The sequence below is a fragment of the Phoenix dactylifera genome, chromosome 9 (assembly GCF_051530095.1).
Source record: "Phoenix dactylifera cultivar Ajwa chromosome 9, Ajwa_hap1_PhDact_Kaust_v1.1, whole genome shotgun sequence".
Lineage (NCBI taxonomy): Eukaryota > Viridiplantae > Streptophyta > Magnoliopsida > Arecales > Arecaceae > Phoenix > Phoenix dactylifera.
This window is the reverse complement of record NC_143198.1, coordinates 6,689,446-6,706,843: the sequence shown is the minus strand read 5'-3', so window position 1 is coordinate 6,706,843 and position 17,398 is coordinate 6,689,446. Positions and strand designations below refer to the sequence as shown.

Sequence of the window (17,398 nt, the reverse complement as noted above, 5' to 3'; positions counted from 1 at the left end):
TCTCTTTCCGTCCTCCTTAATACAACATATAAACCACCATCCCAACATATAAACCATAACCATGCCATAGCTTGGCAAATGTTCCACCACCATCCCATGCTAACGATGAACCTAACCCTGTCCAAATATCACTTTCTTAACATGGGCCTCAAAGGATCGGACTTTACCTCAGGGCTCGTTTGGTTCGCGGAAAGCATTTTTCCTCCTAGGAATATGATTTCTGAAAAACAGATTCCTAGGAAGAGGATGCCTGAAAAAATACTTTTGGTATGTTTGGTTGACAATGGGAAAATGACATATTTCCATAATACTTATGTTTGGTTGACCATCCACTTTTCTGAAAAAGTTATATCTAATTCCTATTATACCCTTAATAAAAATTAGGTTTTCAATGCTTTTTTAATACTAAAAGGCTTTTTTAGAAAAAAAATAAAAATGAAGCGATTTCCGACTCACGGAAAAGTATCTTTTTCATGTTTCTAATGGAAAAAAACTTTCCTATGAAACGTGGGAAACATATTTCCATGAGAATCTAATTTTTCTATCTCTCTTCTTTGAAAACTCCAATCAAACAAGAGGTATCTCATTACTTTTGCGTTGACCATATTTTTTTTCTTTTTTTTCTACAAACAAAATAAGAGCTATGATGTTAACAACTTGGCATCTGCAAAGGTTAGCCAATATGCTGAATTTTTTAAACCAGAACGAGGGAGCAGTCAGGCTAAACCAATACTACCAAATTAAAGTAAAAGAAGGGCCAAGAGAAACCGATTCGATCACCGGAGACCACAGAAGAGCATGCTCCACCTGATGCATGGAGGCGGATCAAGCATCTCCAAGTGATACCCAATCACAACTGAATCAAACGAACCACATCAATGGAGGACACCCCCATCCAAGGTGGGCCCCACTTTTATTAACACGCATCATACCAAGCGGCTAAGACACAACACGGCGGTCAGGACTCGAGAGTCACTTCCAAGTTCCAAGTACCGTCAGTATTTTTTTTTTTTTTTTTGCTTTTTCTCCAAATTTTCAAAATATTAAAAAGAAAAGGACACTTCATACTGCCTTTTCTTCCTTCTGCCACGCTTCCACTGACGCCGAAACGCGGTTAGAGTGAGAGAGCCGGACTTTTTTTCGAACAGATACGTAGGAGTTGGCACGTGTGCCTATGCCAATTTACCAGAACGCCGTCCGCGTCACGCACGAGTTGGATGATCTCGTCAAAGAACAGTGGTATTTTCGTCATTGCGTCGTCGCACGTGCCACTGCTGACCCCAATGCTCGCCGAACCGGGGGAGCCCCTCTTCTTGAACACCACCATCGCGGATCCGTTCACCTCCCGGGCTCCGATCACCTCTGAGAACCGTAGTAAAGAGGCGACCGGCGCGGCCGCTTTCATCAGACCCGGACCGGACGCGAGCTGAAGCACCGCGCCCACGCGGCCGGGCCGGAGGACCCGCTCCATTTCTAAAACCACCCGGGCCGGCACCCGGGCCCGGTCCAGCGCCGCGGAGAAGGCGAGGTCGAAGGAGGCCGCGGCGAAGGGGAAGCCGCAGCAAGCGGCGGCGGGGGCGGCGACGGCGGCCGTGCGGAATCCCAGCCGCCGCGCGGCGGCAGCGGCGGCGCCGGAGCCCGGCCCAACGCAGAGCGCTCGGCCGCCGGGGGAGAGCCAGTTCCTCGCGATCAGCTCGCGGAAGGCGGCGTCGAGATCAGTGGAGTTCGCAAGGGGGGCGGGGAATTCCGAGAGGAAGGCGTCGCACCTGCCGGTTGCGCCGCCGATTCTGGCGGCGAGGTCGAGGAGGAGGATGGCTGCAGCCGCCGATGCGGTGGAGGCCACGAGGATTTTGAGGACCATGGATCTGGTCGGCCCCATTGCTTGCACCAAAGGAGCGGTTTTTAGGGGGAAGAAATTTGAGGAGATGGAAAGCCAGCGAGGGGGGAGGAGGGAGGGTTTAGCGAGTGCAGAACCTGGAGGAGGTGTGGTTTCCACCCACGAGGAGACGGCGGTGCGTTTGCAGGAGTGGCATCCAGACGCGGGCGGGGACACGGACGGAAGCCATCGGAGAGATCGCCATCGGGGACTGAAGGAAGATCACATGATAGGGTTAGGGTTTTGCTTGCAGAGGGTTGGGAGGGAGGGGGGCTTTCGGTTGGACTAGCCGGGTGGAGCTCAGTGGTATTATTTCTGGTGAGCAAGAGAGAGCAGAGCAACCCTTCTTAATTTGCCCCTCCGATTTGGAAGGAAATACAATTTTGCCACTTTGGCATAGTGGCTGGCGATGCTTGCGGTGGTTGTGTGCGCCGGGCGCTTTCCCTACATGGGGAATCATACTCGAGTGGAGACATATTTCCAAAAACTTAATTTGATGAATTATTACGCAAAACTTCAGCATTCTCATCTAAATTTTTTTTATAAGCTTAGGCTGGTAGGTGAAGATTCTAACTGGAACGGACGTGGATGCAGAAAAAATTAATCATTTCAAGGGAGAAGCTCGATGTTAGAGTTGATCATGGACAGAACTTTAATGCAGAAAATATCAAATTTTAAATAGACTCGGCCTGAAGTCTGATTAAAAATGAATAAAATTTTGGCTTGAAGACTGACTCATGATCAACTCTATTAGTAAGTGTAAACCCTCCTATATGCAGCCAGAGCTCTCTATGTAGATTTAGGAACAGCCAGAGCTCTCTAAGTAGATTTTGTAAAGTAGCCTTATAGATGATTTTGATATATTAAATAGGGTTTAGTAAAAATTTAAAATATTAGAATACTAAGAGACTGAAGCTGTTTTGATGACATTGAGTGTTAGAACCTAAGCAGTCATGTTTTGGGGTAAAGAGCCAGTTTTTGGGTGGCAAACCCTCCTATATGCAGAAATTTCATTGGGCTAATATTGTATATTTAGAATTGTTTGTGACAGTTATTTCTTTCACTTGAATTTTTTATATGATCAGAATCATCTATAAGGTACTCCTTCCTTGCTCTTCCTATGTGATAAAATAAGAAAATCATCTGAGTAATCAAGTCCTCCAATATGGGATGTAACTATTCGATCCACTCTGAAGGCAATCATATTGAGACTGCCGCATAGTCATGATACCTTCATCCCTAATCATGTTATTTAGTGCTAATCTTATTTTCAGGGTTGTCTATCTGCAAGGATTATTTGCTATTTTAGCAGCTTTCCTTCCATTATTAAGGGATCTTTTCTATAATAAATCTCGGAGAATAAGCAAGCTAGCTCCAGTATGCAAATATTTTGCTTGGACATGCATGAACATCCACGTTCACTTAATTAACATGCCATGCGCATAACTTTTTCTAGGAGAAAAAAAAGGGTTGTATCAAATGATCATTACTCCACAAATCTATAAAATAAATAAGATCAGATTTTTTCAACATTATATTTTATTTCAAATTTGAACTTATTGATTTGTTCTATATATGTATACTATCGCTTAATACGATTTCTGGAGAGAGATGATGAATATAAAGCGCATTTTTAGTAGAGTAATTTAATATAGAGATTATCTTGTTAGATTAATGATATCATCTGTCCAATCTCATGGAAAGGCCATAGGGTCTTGTGCTAAAAATAGGAAAGATGAAAGTGTGGAATAAGAGATTAGTACATTCCTAAGATAAGAAGAAATTCTAGAAGAGTTCCCTGGATTGGCGAGAAGTAACTACTTAGAGCGCTTCAAGACTTGTTACTTTTTGACTTTTTTAGATGTATTCACTCTAGACATATATAAGTCATCCGTTGTAGCAAAAAAAAAAAAAAAAAGAGGGAAGAAGAAGAAGAAGAAGAACTTAATTGGAGATGTAGTGCTCTTGACCGAAAAAAGGCTTCTTTGTAAGGTTTCTCCGAGCTGATCATTGGTTGCCACCATGGTTTGGATCTACCTGGAGCAAGATGATTTGAGCAGAATAGGAGCTTCTCCATCTTAAAAGAAGGTTGCTTTGTAGTAAGAAATTTATCTTCTGGAAGCCTAGAGGATAACCATGTATTCCTCCAATACTATGCAATACCTCAAACCTAAGACAAAGGATTCGAGAGATTAGACTCATTTATTCTAATTACATAGTTCTGTTTGCCCCATTGTATCTGGTCTGTTGCATCTTAATACCTCATGTGATGCTTCTATAGTTTAGTTACAATATCATTGACTACTGTTACTTTATTTATGGTGCAAATATCTCTTACAGGATGTTGTAAGATCTTCCCATCAATACTAATGCATAATATACTGCGGTTTATACTTTAAAGATTGCAGCAATTTTATTTACATTTCCATTCCAGTCACCTAGCATCAGCCATTAGTTATACTCCATAATGAATTAAATATATCTGTTTGTCAATAATTTAGTGTACAGAATTAATTAGATGGCTTAGGTCATCAATAATTCATGGTATATATCGCCAAGGGCAGTAGCAGGATTGAGATGTCTGACGTGGCAGCACCGCATTCGTTGATTTAATTGGTACAGATTCTGCATGATTGAAGGACCCACACTTCTTTTGGTTTTATTTTAGACATGTGCTACTTAAGCCAAATGTAAAGTATTTATATTGGATGGCATCATAAAGAATGCAAGCCAGAGGAATCAAACAACTCTAAAGCCAACTCCAACTTCTACTTAATCCAAGGCTCCAAGAAAAGTATCAGCATATCACCTGACATGGCGATTCTGCTGTCGTTAGCCCTTCTCCTATTTGCTTGGCTGGATATTTATTTTTTTCGGAGATTCCTGCTACATCAATATTGATGAAGAAAGCCAAACTAGCCCGTTCGATGCTTGCAAAATTGGCAAGCTAATCTGCTATATAATTAGCTTCTCAAAGAACATGAATGCATAAGAATTCTGATATGGTAGAATAAAGAAGCCTGATGTTCCTCGGTGTGGAATGTTGCGAAGACTACTTGCCATTAATCCATGTGATTACCATCTTTTAATCTCCCTCTAAAATGATTTTATCATACTAAAACATAGATAACAGTAACACCATGCAGCCTTTACTTGAGCCATTGGAATAGATTTCATGTTAATTAGAATAGATGCGGCATATAATACTCGTACCATGAGATTTAGAATAATAAATCCTATACCAGCAGAATTAGGCCGAATGAAAGCATCAAAATTCACTTTGATATGATTTGGTTGTGGGGGCACTTGGAGCATTTAATTAGTCCAAAATTGAGTTCCTACTTGGTCCAATCAGGCCAAGAAATCCCAAGCCGCCACTTCAGGCTCTCCTACTAGGCCTACTTACACCAAACTAAACGGGCATTTGATGTGTATAAAGTATAAAAATGGTTCACTGGTAGCACCATCAATAAGTCTTAGATAATAATATCACCTGGACATTTCTAGGCTCCCTATATTTCTCACAAAGTACAGCATATCAACTCAAGTAAACCAATTAGAAGGCAAATTTGGTCTGTCTAACACATAAAGGTAGGTTTCTCCACATAAAAGTCATGATGTTTATAATCAAATGTCTGTGGAAGGGGGTTTTCTTCTCCTATTTTTCAAAAAACATAAAAGGAGTTTTTGCTCTAACTTATTGAGCTAATGTTCGAGGAGATCAAATCGCATTGTCATTTGCACATAAGGCTCTAAAAGGTGGAACATTTGTAGGATTTTTTTTTTGTAATTTCCTCCAACACGACCGCTAAATGAGACCAGCCACTGCAATAAACAATTTCAAACCCTCATTCCTGGAAAAAAAAAATCACGAACTCTAAAATACTAATACCCATAGACTAATTTCTAATTCTAAGTTTGATATTTTGAAAACAAACAATTTAATCCTCGTACAATTCTTCTTGGAAAATAAAAGAATTCATCTCATAAAATTCAAAATTGAAAAAATGCTACATACCTCTTTGTCGATTTTCTGCTCGTTTTTCCACTTCGACTAGGTGAATAAAAGCTTCAATTTGGTGAAAAAGTTTGGACTTAAAAAATGTTTTATAATTTGCAGAAGAATTGGGTTCCAAAATCATACGAAATCGCGTAAAAAAGAAACTCTCAATACTATTTCAATATAAAGATGAGTAACGAAAGACAATAGACCCTAAGATGGGTTAAATGATCTGACCTTTAATGGGTTAAATGTTATTTTGTAATTTGCAGAAGGACTGGGTTCTAAAATTATACGAAATCGTATAAAAAAGAAACTTTTGATGCTATTTCAATATAAAGATGGGTAACAAAGAACGATAGAACCTAAGATGGGTGAAATGATCTGACGTTTAATGGGTTAAATGCTATTTTGTAAATTAGATATGGGCTGAGCAAAATTGAGCCTAACCTCAGTAAAGTATAATTATTTTTAAAAAATAAAATTTGGAAAAAGGAAACGTGTAGCCTAGCTGGCCGGCCATTTAGTCACGGCCTCATTCTGAGGGTGGTTCTATATACACCCCCCCTATTGCTAAGGACACCCCCCAAAAACCAAAAAAAAAATACCCAAACTAACCTTTAGTGTAATTACCATATTGCCCTTGAAATTTTCTCAGTACACCCCCCTTCCTCCTCACTGCCGCCTCCTCCCCTCCCCCTCCTCCTCACTGCCGCCTCCTCCTCCTCCTCCTCCGCCTCCCCCATCACCCCTCCTCCTCCTCTTCCTCCCCCCTCCCCCCTGCGCCCGCTTCCTCCTCCTCCCCATCCCCCACCTCCCCGTCCTCCTCCTCCGCCTCCCCCCTCCTACCCCTCCTGATTCCCCGCCTCCCCCATCACCCCTCCCCCTCCTCCTCCTCCTCCCCATCCCCCACCTCCCCGTCCTCCTCCTCCTCCTCCTCCTCCTCCGCCTCCCCCATCACCCCTCCGCCTCGTCTTCTTCCCCCCTCCCCCCTGCGCCCGCTTCCTCCTCCTCCCCATCCCCCACCTCCCCGTCCTCCTTCCTCCTCCTCCCCATCCCCCACCTCCCCTCCACCTCCCCCTCCACCTCCCCTCCACCTCCCCGTCCTCCTCCTCCGCCTCCCCCCTCCTCCTCCGCCACCTCCTCTCACTCCTCTTCCCCCACCTCCCCGTCCTCCTTCCTCCTCCTCCCCATCCCCCACCTCCCCCTCCGCCTCCCCCCGCCTCCCCGTCCTCCTCCTCCGCCTCCCCCCTCCTCCTCCGCCGGCGAGGTGCTCGTTGCTCGGGAGATGGCCGGGGAGGTGCTTGAGGCGAGGTTTTTTGGGCGGAAGGGAGAAGCCGGCGGGTGTTTTGGAGGGGAAGAGCGGGGTGGGGGGGGGGGTTTGGGGGGTGTAGAGAGCAATTTAGGTGAGGGGGTGGGAAGGGTGGGGGGTAATTTAGGAATTTTTAATTTTTTAGGGGTGTCCTTAGCAAATGGGGGGGTGTAGAGAGTATTTAATTTTTTTTTAATTTTTGGGGGGTGTCCTGAGCAATAGGGGGGGTGTATATAGAACCACCCTCATTCTGACCATCCAATCAGCTAAAATGTAAAACCAGATAGACCACTTTGGACCCACCGTCTCAACGCACCTACAGCCGTCTGATCTCCGCTGGACTCGTAATGCCGCTTCCGCTACGCCGTCCTTTCGATGCTCGCCCAACACCCATCCTGATTTTCGCGCATAAATATCTTCTCCCCTCGCTGCCCTTACCGCGAGGTTTATACGCCGTCTCCAGTTTCTCCTTCTCTCTCTTCCCCAAAACCCTAGCCGTTTTCTAGGGTTTATCCTCTCTGTCTCTCTCTTCCCCTCCAGGGTTTCTACCCTAAAATGATGAATTACTTGTTCCGGAGGTCGGCTTCGATCGCCTCCTCGGCGTCGAGGCGATCCCTAGCCGCCCTGGTGTCGGCGGAATCACTCCGCCTGCCGTCGTTGATCCCCGCGGAGCCCATATCCTCTGCCCCCGCCGGCGTATTCCGGCTATTCCCTGGCATCGCATCCGCAGAGAACCTTGGGTTTGGTGATGTTCCACGGAGGGAGTTCCATTTCTCGGCGAGGCCTCTGGAGTTCAGGGCTACCGATGTGGCTTTCGCGGAGTACGCCGTGGAGGACTTCGACGATGAGGAGAAGGGGAGCGCGAAGAGAGGGGACGAGGGGCTGGAGATCGCCAAGCTGGGGATCTCGCAGGAGATTATCTCTGACCTCGCGAGGAAGGGAATCACGAAGCTTTTTCCTATACAGGTAATGGCGCTTCCTTTCGGAGGTGCTGTTGGTTTAGAACGGTTTACCTTTTGTTATGTGCTGGGTGGAATTTGAAGAATTTGGGATAAAAGTTGTTCCATTTCTTGTTTGCAATTGACTTTGATGTTGGAAGTCTCCATTTGCTAGAGTAATTGGTCAGGAATGGGTGGAATACAAAGGGCCAATTTAGCTTCTCTTTCCTTGAATAGAACAATAGGATAAATTTAGTATCAAGAGGAACAAAAGGGAGGTAGTGAGGTGCCTTTTCGGTGACGTTACCTTAATCTACTGTGACTTGTAAAAGTGCGTTGCTAGAGTTTGAGTTATTACTCTTCTTTGTAATTCCGGAGAACTTATAGGTATCCATGTTGTAACTAGATCAGTCTGGGCTTGCTGAACTGGAATAGATGATGGTTGGACTGAGACTTTTGTGTGAGAAATGTTATTGTTCAATAGTTGGCATTTCCAATGTTGATGAGAAACTAGGTTTACACTCCCTTAATGGTATTTACATTGAAGTTAGAAAAACACACTTTCATTCTAATTACAACACAATTAAAACATTATAGTTTAATGTATACTTGTTAGTCAATCATTTCAGTTAATGAGTACTGTGTTTCTGCAAGAGTCCAGGAATTGTTTCTCACAGTTTCAACTGTTTAGTTCATCTCCTCTTCATCCCTATCATTCAAGCAAAGACCGGCGTAACACCTATAAATGTAGGTAGTAGTGACCCATAATTGAATTGCCAATCGCCCCCTCCCCCCCTCTTTGCCCCCAAAATAAATAAATAAGTAAATAACTAAATGAGACTATGGTTGTGTTTGTCTCATGAGTATTTCTGCCATGTTTCTGAGTACCAGACTGTACTGGTCCAAATTGGGCCTAACATATTGTACCTGTGGGGAACCAATACTATTGGTAGCAAAATCTTTAACATGCAACCACTGAACTGATTGGGTATCGGTATGGTTATTGACACCAGTACTTAAAACATTGGTTCCAGCGGTAACAAAATTAAAACATTGGTCCTGCAATAACAAAATTAACTGTTTTATGATTTTTGTATTGGTGGTGAGCAACATCTTTAGCATGATACTCCTAGCCCTTGTCATGTAATTAGGCATGTTGATTTCATAACTTGAATGCATCGATTTTGATTATTCCATGCTTTTAATCAGCCCTGTATTTTTTTTTCATTCATTATTGAACTTATATGATTGTACAATTTCCTCAACAATGTTGATGCTACCATTATTTTGATTAATGTTGCTTGTGGCTTATTGTCTAGAGAGCTGTTCTTGAACCAGCTATGCAAGGACGAGACATGATTGGTCGGGCAAGGACTGGGACAGGGAAAACTCTTGCTTTTGGAATTCCAATTATGGATAAAATTATCCGCTTTAATGCTAAGCATGGGTTAGTTTATTGATGGCAACATGTGAATCGTATGTTAGATATATGAAATCTTTTGCAGTCAAGTAACAATACAAGTTTGCATCTATTTACTGAAAATTATGATGTAATGATTATACATTTCATCCGCATCTGCAGGCGAGGTAGGAATCCTTTGGCCATAGTCTTGGCACCAACTAGGGAACTTGCTCGACAAGTGGAGAAGGAATTCAGGGAATCTGCCCCCTTGGACACGCTTTGTGTCTACGGAGGCGTATCGATCCAGCAGCAAATTAGAACACTTGATTATGGTGTTGATGTTGTAGTTGGAACACCTGGTCGAATTATTGACTTGCTTAAGAGGGGTGCCTTAAATTTGTCAGAAGTCCAATTTGTTGTTCTTGACGAAGCTGATCAGATGCTTGCTGTGGGGTTCGATGAAGATGTAGAGATAATCTTAGAAAAATTGCCCTCAAAACGTCAAAGCATGATGTTCTCTGCAACAATGCCTGGTTGGATTAGAAGGCTTACCCAGAAATACCTAAAAGATCCAGTTACCATTGACCTTGTGAGTGTTATTACCTATCTAATAAATCCTTGTAATATCTTATTATCATTATGAATTCTTAATCTCTCTCTATGTCTATCTATCTATCTTTGACCCTCTCTTTGATTAGTGTTTATGTTAGCTTGTGTATCATTCACATGAATATTTTCACCTCTTTCTTAAGTTCATTTTCGGATGTGGAACATTATCATTTTGGTTTTTTTTTAGATGCAGAATCTGCATATGTCAATTGTTTATGAAAATTTTCTAACAATGCTATATGTTGTTGAAAGCTTTCAATTTTACTTTTTTATATTTGTCAGTTGACTATGGTTTGTTCTCTAGGTTCTCCATTTTATTAATGATTTCAAAATCAAACAATGCCTTTTGAAAAAAAGAATAAAAGATTCCTTTTCCCATCTTGCCCTTGGATATTGATTTAGCCGAGCTTCTTATAGCTCCCTTTTAGCCGTAATTCTCAAACCTTATCACATTATGTTAGGATTTTCTCTTTCATTTCATTTTTAGGAGTTTTCGTCCAAGTTTCGCAGGGTCCCGAGCAACTCTCTTTCTAGATTTTTGGTTATAATATCTGTCCAACTTGCTTGTTACTTTAGTGGAGAACCCAAACTCCTCTCCTTTCAAGGTTTGTATATGCCCTTCTTTGCAAGTCACCACTTTATAGATTATTTGTTGCCCTATCATATTGATTGAAGTTTTGATACTTCAATTTCAACCTTGACTTTCCATGTTAAGTCATATACTCATTTTAAATGTAATTAACTTTCCTGTGATATCTTGTGAAGGAATATTAGCCTCTGTGCAGCATGACCCACGTTTTTAACCACAATATGCAAACCTTACTTGAATTAGATGCAGGGTCCACAATAAAGGAGTGTTACAATAAAGGAGTGGTGGGATGCACACCATCATGTTGGTAATATCATCTTTTGAGGTTTATATGGAACATTTTTACCAAATAATACATGTCAATGTGGAAATTTTTGTGATATATTCAAACTATTTCTGTATGACATGCTTATCTATTAGAGTTTCCTACACAATTTTTTGACTACTAATAATATCTGCCGGCAAGTTGTCGTTTACATAGTCCCCCTTAATCAACGCCCCAGAACCCCCACATGGAGATACAAGCATATTACACCTTATTCCATTTCTTAACAATATGTTATCTGTAATATTATTTTATATTGAGATAAGCATCTCATCATCACTGGGAAATACTTGAGGATTTTTCCCCCTTGCAGGTCGGTGATTCTAACCAAAAGTTACCAGAAGGAATCATGCTTTACTCAATTCCTTCAGATAATTATTCAAAGTCATCAATTCTTGGGCCATTAATAAGGGTAAACTTTTGGCACAACCCTTCCCAAACCCCCACAAAAGGGAAACTCTGCCACTGTTGGGTGTTACTTTTTTGCAACTCCCCTCAGCTTGGTTGAGTGCAGCTTGTAAAAATCATTCTTCTGGATGTTTCTTTTATAGGAACATGCTAAAGGAGGAAAATGCATTGTATTCACTCAAACAAAGCGTGATGCGGATCGGCTGTCTTATGCTATGGGTCGGAGTTTTGGATGTCAGGCTCTTCATGGTGACATTTCACAGAATCAGAGAGAGAAAACACTTGCTGGCTTTCGCGATGGTCATTTTAATATATTGATAGCTACTGATGTCGCTGCTCGTGGATTGGATATACCTAATGTTGATTTGGTAAGTATTTTATATTTTTAAAATTAGTTGTTAATTTAGATTGCATTCTTCTACTTGGATTTAGAATTCTTATGACATCTACTGTTTTCTTCTACTTGGATTTGGAGTTATGATGATATCTTCGCATTGTTCTAGTTAGCATGGCAACATTACACTGTTTCCATTAACTAATTTCTACAGGGGTATCCTTTGCTTGTTAAAGTATTATATGGTTCGGAAAAGAAAATTGTACATGCTTTCTGGGCTGTATTATTCTTTAAGGATGGAGCCCTGATTCAGCAAGAAAGACACAGTTTAATAATCTTATTGGGCATATTACTAACACCGTTGGTTATGCTGCATGTTTTGATGCCTTTTAGTTGTCTTGCATACTAGTGGATTATGTGTTTGAATGCCCTCCATGTGAACATTTTTGGCATAGTACTCTTTTCTTCTAGACTTGGAGTTATGATGATATCCACCTTTTCTTCTAGTTACTATGAAAACATTACGTTGTTTCCATTAGCTAATTTTTATGGGAGCATCTTCTTGTATCGATGGGAACATATGGGACTGATGCGCGACCTGTAGACCGAAAATCCGAAGATCTCTCAATGTACTCGATTTCAGTGGCTGTTTTGAAACTCTGACTCCCCTTTTCATAGAATTCTTGCTCCAGCACTCAATGGTGATGACTAGCGTAGCGCATTGATGAACTGACTCCTTGCTTCGCGAAAGCCAACTGCCCTGGTGGAGTGAGAGATTAATCTGGACAAGAGATTGAATAAGCAGATTCTAAGTCCGACTTCCCATTTTCCATTAGTTGTTTATATACGATAAAAGTGGTCTTCCCCGGGGTGAGAAAGAGAGGGATTTCGACCTTCGTTTTTCGGGAGAATGAAATAGGGGATCTTTGACTTTCCGGTAAGGAAAGATATGGGAACTCATTCATTCTTCATTAACCCTCACGCGGAAGAGAGTGAGCTAGGTTAGTTAGTGAGCTCCTAACTAACCTAGCGAACGGAACACGAAATTCTGAAATTCCGTGTTCTAGAGGAGTGAAAGAGGTAACGGAGTTACCACTTTCACGTAGGAGTGTTATAAGGGACGAGGGATAAGAAATCCGAAGGGTTTCAAATTTGAGGGCCCCGTAGGTGTAACACCAAAGGTGTTATACCGAAGGGGATAAGCCTAAGGTTATATCCCCTTCAGGGGGATATAACTACTTAGGCGAACTCCCCCCCCCCCCCCCCACTCCTACGTGAAAGTGGTAACGTAGTTACCTCTTTCACTCCGGAGTTACCCCCCCTCACAAGGGGGAATAAATTGAAGAATGAAGTGCTTCCCACGCACCCGCGCAGAAAGCACTTCCCCCCTTCTAGGTAGACTTATTCACCGGATATCCCCCCGAGGGGGACGAGGCCACAGGCCGAAGGGGGGTAACAGACTATAAACTTTAGGGATAGGGAAGGAAGTTTCTCCGATACAACTCCGATCGGAGAAACTTCGGAACAAACTAATCCCCCCGAGGGGGACGAGGCCACAGGCCGAAGGGGGTAACGACCAAATCCCAAGTGACAGGTCCATTTATGGACCGGATATCCCCCCGAGGGGGACGAGGCCAGAGGCCGAAGGAGGGTATAATACCATAACATTGAATCTATAGATTGAGGATATTTTGAAAAAAGGGGGGTACCCCCACAAAAAGACCCTCAATATTCTAATAAAAAACGAGCTTTAAGATAGGTTAAAGCTCGTTTGTGGTAGATTCTTCGTTGGAGTGATGAAATCGCGTTATAGCGCGATTTCATCTAACAAGTTACACCTTAAAATGACACGTAGTGTCATTACAGTGCGCATGTGTGCGCGAATAAGTAAATCCCCCCGAGGGGGACGAACGAAGAAATTTCGAACAAATCCCGTTTTGTCTTTTTTTGCATCAAAAGCTGCCAGCCGGAAATCGAATTGAAACCCGGTGCATTTTTTCCGCCATTTTCAAAAAGCGCATAGTTTCTCCTCCAAAAAGAACTGGTTTGGAAAAGAAAATTTTACATGCTTTCTGGGTTGTATAATGCTTTAAGGATGGGACCTCTGATTGAGCAAGAAAGACGTAGTTTAGTCACCTTATTGGGCATATTACTAATGCCATTTTCATGTTTTTGGATGCCTTTTAGTCATCTTGCATACTAGCGGATTATGTGTTTGAATGCCTTCTAAGTGAACAATTTATGCGCCAAATATTGACAAATATTGAAAGAACTGCACGAACTTCATTCTTGAGATTTTTTGACAATAACATCAGCATCAGAATCTTCAGTTTGTTGATCTATTGGTGGAAATGCATCTTCTTAATTGAAGAGGCTGGTTCTGAAGCTCACAATTGGCAGGATGGTGCTGGTGTAATATTTTCCAAAATGCAGGGAGATGTTCTTGGTGACTCATGGGCATTGTTAGGTTTATTGTCTTCTATTTCCACCGGATCCATTGGTTTTAGCAGACAGAGGAGTACAAGGATGCTTTTGATTTGTTTGTATTTGTATCACAAATCATTAATGCTCATGAGCTTATGAGTCTATTTACTTAGGCACTTGTTTGTCTTAGGAATAGAAGGCTATTTTATTAACTAAGTTTGTTTAAACTTGAGATTGATTAATAAATATCTCTGATGTGATATGTTAGTTGTTGGCATTTTTTGTTGCCCTGTTGAGGAATTGTTTTTATTTGCTTCCCCTCTCTCCCCTTTATTTTAATATACTAATGCATTATCGAACATTGCTTGACTAGCCTTTTTTAAAACTAAATTGCCCTTCCTTCCTTACCCAGGTGATACATTATGAACTGCCGAACACTTCTGAGCTATTTGTTCACAGATCTGGTCGAACAGGGCGAGCTGGGAAGAAAGGAACTGCCATTCTCATTTACGCTAACCAGCAAACTCGAGCTGTCAGGGTCATTGAGCAAGATGTTGGATGCAAATTTACTGAGGTACAGTTGTTTCTTTAAATTTTTCTTTGAAGGTTCATTTATAATTATAACGTACTAAACGTTATCCACCTTGTGCATGCTAAACAATATTGCTGGTTGCTTATCAGAAAATTGCATAGGGTGTTGAGATTATGTCGTAGCATATTTCTGGTTCAAGGCTAAAAATTATCTAATGAAGGCATTATGCTGTTGTGAAATTTTCAAATAGAATCATGTATTCTTGTTTGAGTTATCTGCTTCTTTAAATATGCATTCTATTTTTACTGGAAGACAGGACTAATTGAGTTCTCCATGTGTCTATTACACTTACCTGATCAAGTGATGCAAGTGCATGTATGCCCTAAGCCTCTATTCATTGACCTAAAATATATGCCAAATGGGTATGGTTAGCAAATGATAGATGCCTTGTTTTTTTTAAATATATGATGTATGAAATGTTGATGATGTCATTATTGATATTTGTATTATAGTTATTTTGCTTGTTTCTTTATATCTAAAAACCTATGGGGAACTTGTTCACTTCGTCATGACTGCTACCTTGTTCGTTTCAGCTTCCAAGAATTACGGTAGAGGGTGGAGGCGAAGACGTGTTTGGTGGCATGGGTGGCCGGTTTGACACCTATGGAGGTGGTCGAATGGGTGGCTCAGGTTTTGGTCGTGGGGGTGGTTTTGGGGGCTCTGGATTTGGCCGTTCTCGTGGGTTTGGTGGTTCCGGTGGCTTTGGTGGCCGCACTGGTGGATATGGTGAATCTGGTTCAGGTCGATCTGGTGGGTTTGGTGGTTCTGGCTTTGGCCGATCTGGTGGTTTTGGTGATTCAGGTTCAGGGCGTTCTGGTGGTTTTGGAGATTCAGGTTCTGGGCGTTTTGGTGGCCGATCTAGTGGTTTTGGTTCCTCAGAATCAGGGCGTTCTGGTGGTTTTAGAGATTCAGGTTCCAGGCATTTCGGTAGCTTTGGTGACTCAGGGTCTGGGCATTTTGGTAGTTCTGGTGACTCGAGCTCAGGACGTTTTGGTAGTTTCGGCAAGTCCAGTTTTGGGTGTTCTAACAGTTCTGGAAACTCCAGCTCAAAAGGTGGCTTCGGTGGATTTGGTGCAAGCAATTTTGGCACTAATGGTGGAGGTTCTGGCAAGGATGATGCTGGTGATGCCTGGCCAGGAAGATCTTTTATGAGCTCATCTTAGGCTAGTATTCTACCTAATACATATTGAAGAACATGCAAGTATGCTGCTGGTACCAGATGCGTGTCTTAATATTTTAATTTTCTTTTACCCCTATTGCACGCCTTATCTGATGAATTGATTCACTGCCTAAATCAGCTTTAGATTGCTGCTGTTTGTTGGTAACAGGCTTCCCATCATGTGATGCCATTCCAATTCTTTTGCTGTAATGGATAGTGGATGACAGCATCCATGGAAGTCTGAGACACTACAGAAACAGCAGCCTTGCGGCTTCAGTGAGGGGCCAGCATCAGGTTTCATTTCTCTCCCAAGGGTGTTTCAGGACAAGTTTACGTCTAGATGTATAAGCTTCAGGTTCTCTAACCACTGACAGGAAAATAATCTACATGTTTTCATCATCAGTGATGTATGATTGGTGGTTTTGGAGAGCAGTATACCTGTAATGTATACCAAGAACCATATGGTGCTTTCTTTTCTAGTAGTTATATATTTTTTGCCCAGTTTTGTTTATTATTATACTCCTGCCACTTGAAAAGGGATCGCATTTTGGAAGTGTGCCGTCTAGAATTGGTAAACTAACTGATCTAAGGATTTTCAGTCCCACAATGTCAATATCCTTCATTATTATTATTATTATTAATTCATTATTTGTAAATAGTTTCTTTTTGTTTGGTCTGTGCTAAGCTTTATTTTTTATTCAGTGGATTTATTTAATGTTAATTGAGATCGGTAAGCCATTCCGATTTAAGCTGTAGTGGCCTGGAGTGGGTCGATGGATTTGTTCGATCAGGTTGGTCATTTCAATTTTAATATTGGAGTTTGGGGCAAGTCTGCTTTATTGAAGGGCTGGTTTTGAGGGAGGAAAGCATTTTGAGTGTTATTGGATCCACAAGAAAGATACTTGCAGAGATGTAATGGCATTTCGGTTGATTCGTATTTGTCTTGATTAATGTGTAATCTTTTGATTATTCTACTTTACAATTGAATGTAATTAGAGAAATAGTTGCAATTGATTATTCTACTTTTGTTTGCCTCTCCATTTAGGGATAAAGGACTTTTGAAAAACTTAATCTGCTACCTTGTTTAGGAAGCCATGTAGATTTTTTCGGATAAAAGAAGCGATCTAGTTTTTAGCCCTTGCATCTACCATGATTGCATAAAACAAGAGTTTGGCTGCTTTACATTTTTGATGCGTTTTATTCACCTTTTTATTCATGCCATGAATGAATCCTTGGGAGGGGCGAAGATGGACTAGATGATATCTGGCTGGTCTTTTCATCCTATTTTTTCGGATGTTGATGGAATTTTTAACATTTTGGCAATATTCATTTGTGTTTGCATCCATTAGGGTTCTTGGGGGAGGATAGGGCCTCAGGTTCGGATGGGTTCTCCCTAATTTTCTTTAGGAGGTATTGGTCGACTATTAGTC

General features: G+C 41.7%; 1 protein-coding gene across 5 annotated transcripts; it reads left to right on the top strand.

Annotated features, from left to right (window-relative positions):
• The first annotated feature begins 7,617 nt into the window (after positions 1-7,617).
• On the top strand, positions 7,618-16,624 carry LOC103696256 (DEAD-box ATP-dependent RNA helicase 53-like). Of its 5 annotated transcripts, none has more exons than XM_008777813.6 (8): positions 7,618-8,154; positions 9,446-9,573; positions 9,709-10,117; positions 11,365-11,463; positions 11,603-11,827; positions 14,630-14,791; positions 15,343-16,010; positions 16,138-16,624. In XM_008777813.6, the coding sequence occupies exons 1-7, from the start codon at positions 7,744-7,746 to the stop codon at positions 15,970-15,972; spliced, it is 2,064 nt and encodes a 687-aa protein (XP_008776035.4). In that variant the 5' UTR covers positions 7,618-7,743; the 3' UTR covers positions 15,973-16,010; positions 16,138-16,624. The 5 variants fall into 5 exon arrangements, with proteins under 5 accessions (XP_008776035.4, XP_008776034.4, XP_008776032.4 ...); XM_008777812.6 differs by having other exon boundaries at positions 16,114-16,624; XM_008777810.6 differs by having other exon boundaries at positions 15,343-16,006; positions 16,114-16,245.
• Positions 16,625-17,398: the final 774 nt, after the last annotated feature.

What these genes read in the sequence shown, in the direction of transcription:
- LOC103696256 (XM_008777813.6), top strand. Translation starts at nt 7,744, where the DNA reads ATGATGAATTACTTGTTCCGGAGGTCGGCTTCGATCGCCTCCTCGGCG. An exon ending in CGAAGCTTTTTCCTATACAG is followed by an intron (nt 8,155 to 9,445) that starts GTAATGGCGCTT and finishes CTTATTGTCTAG; the next exon opens with AGAGCTGTTCTTGAACCAGC. An exon ending in CGCTTTAATGCTAAGCATGG is followed by an intron (nt 9,574 to 9,708) that starts GTTAGTTTATTG and finishes CCGCATCTGCAG; the next exon opens with GCGAGGTAGGAATCCTTTGG.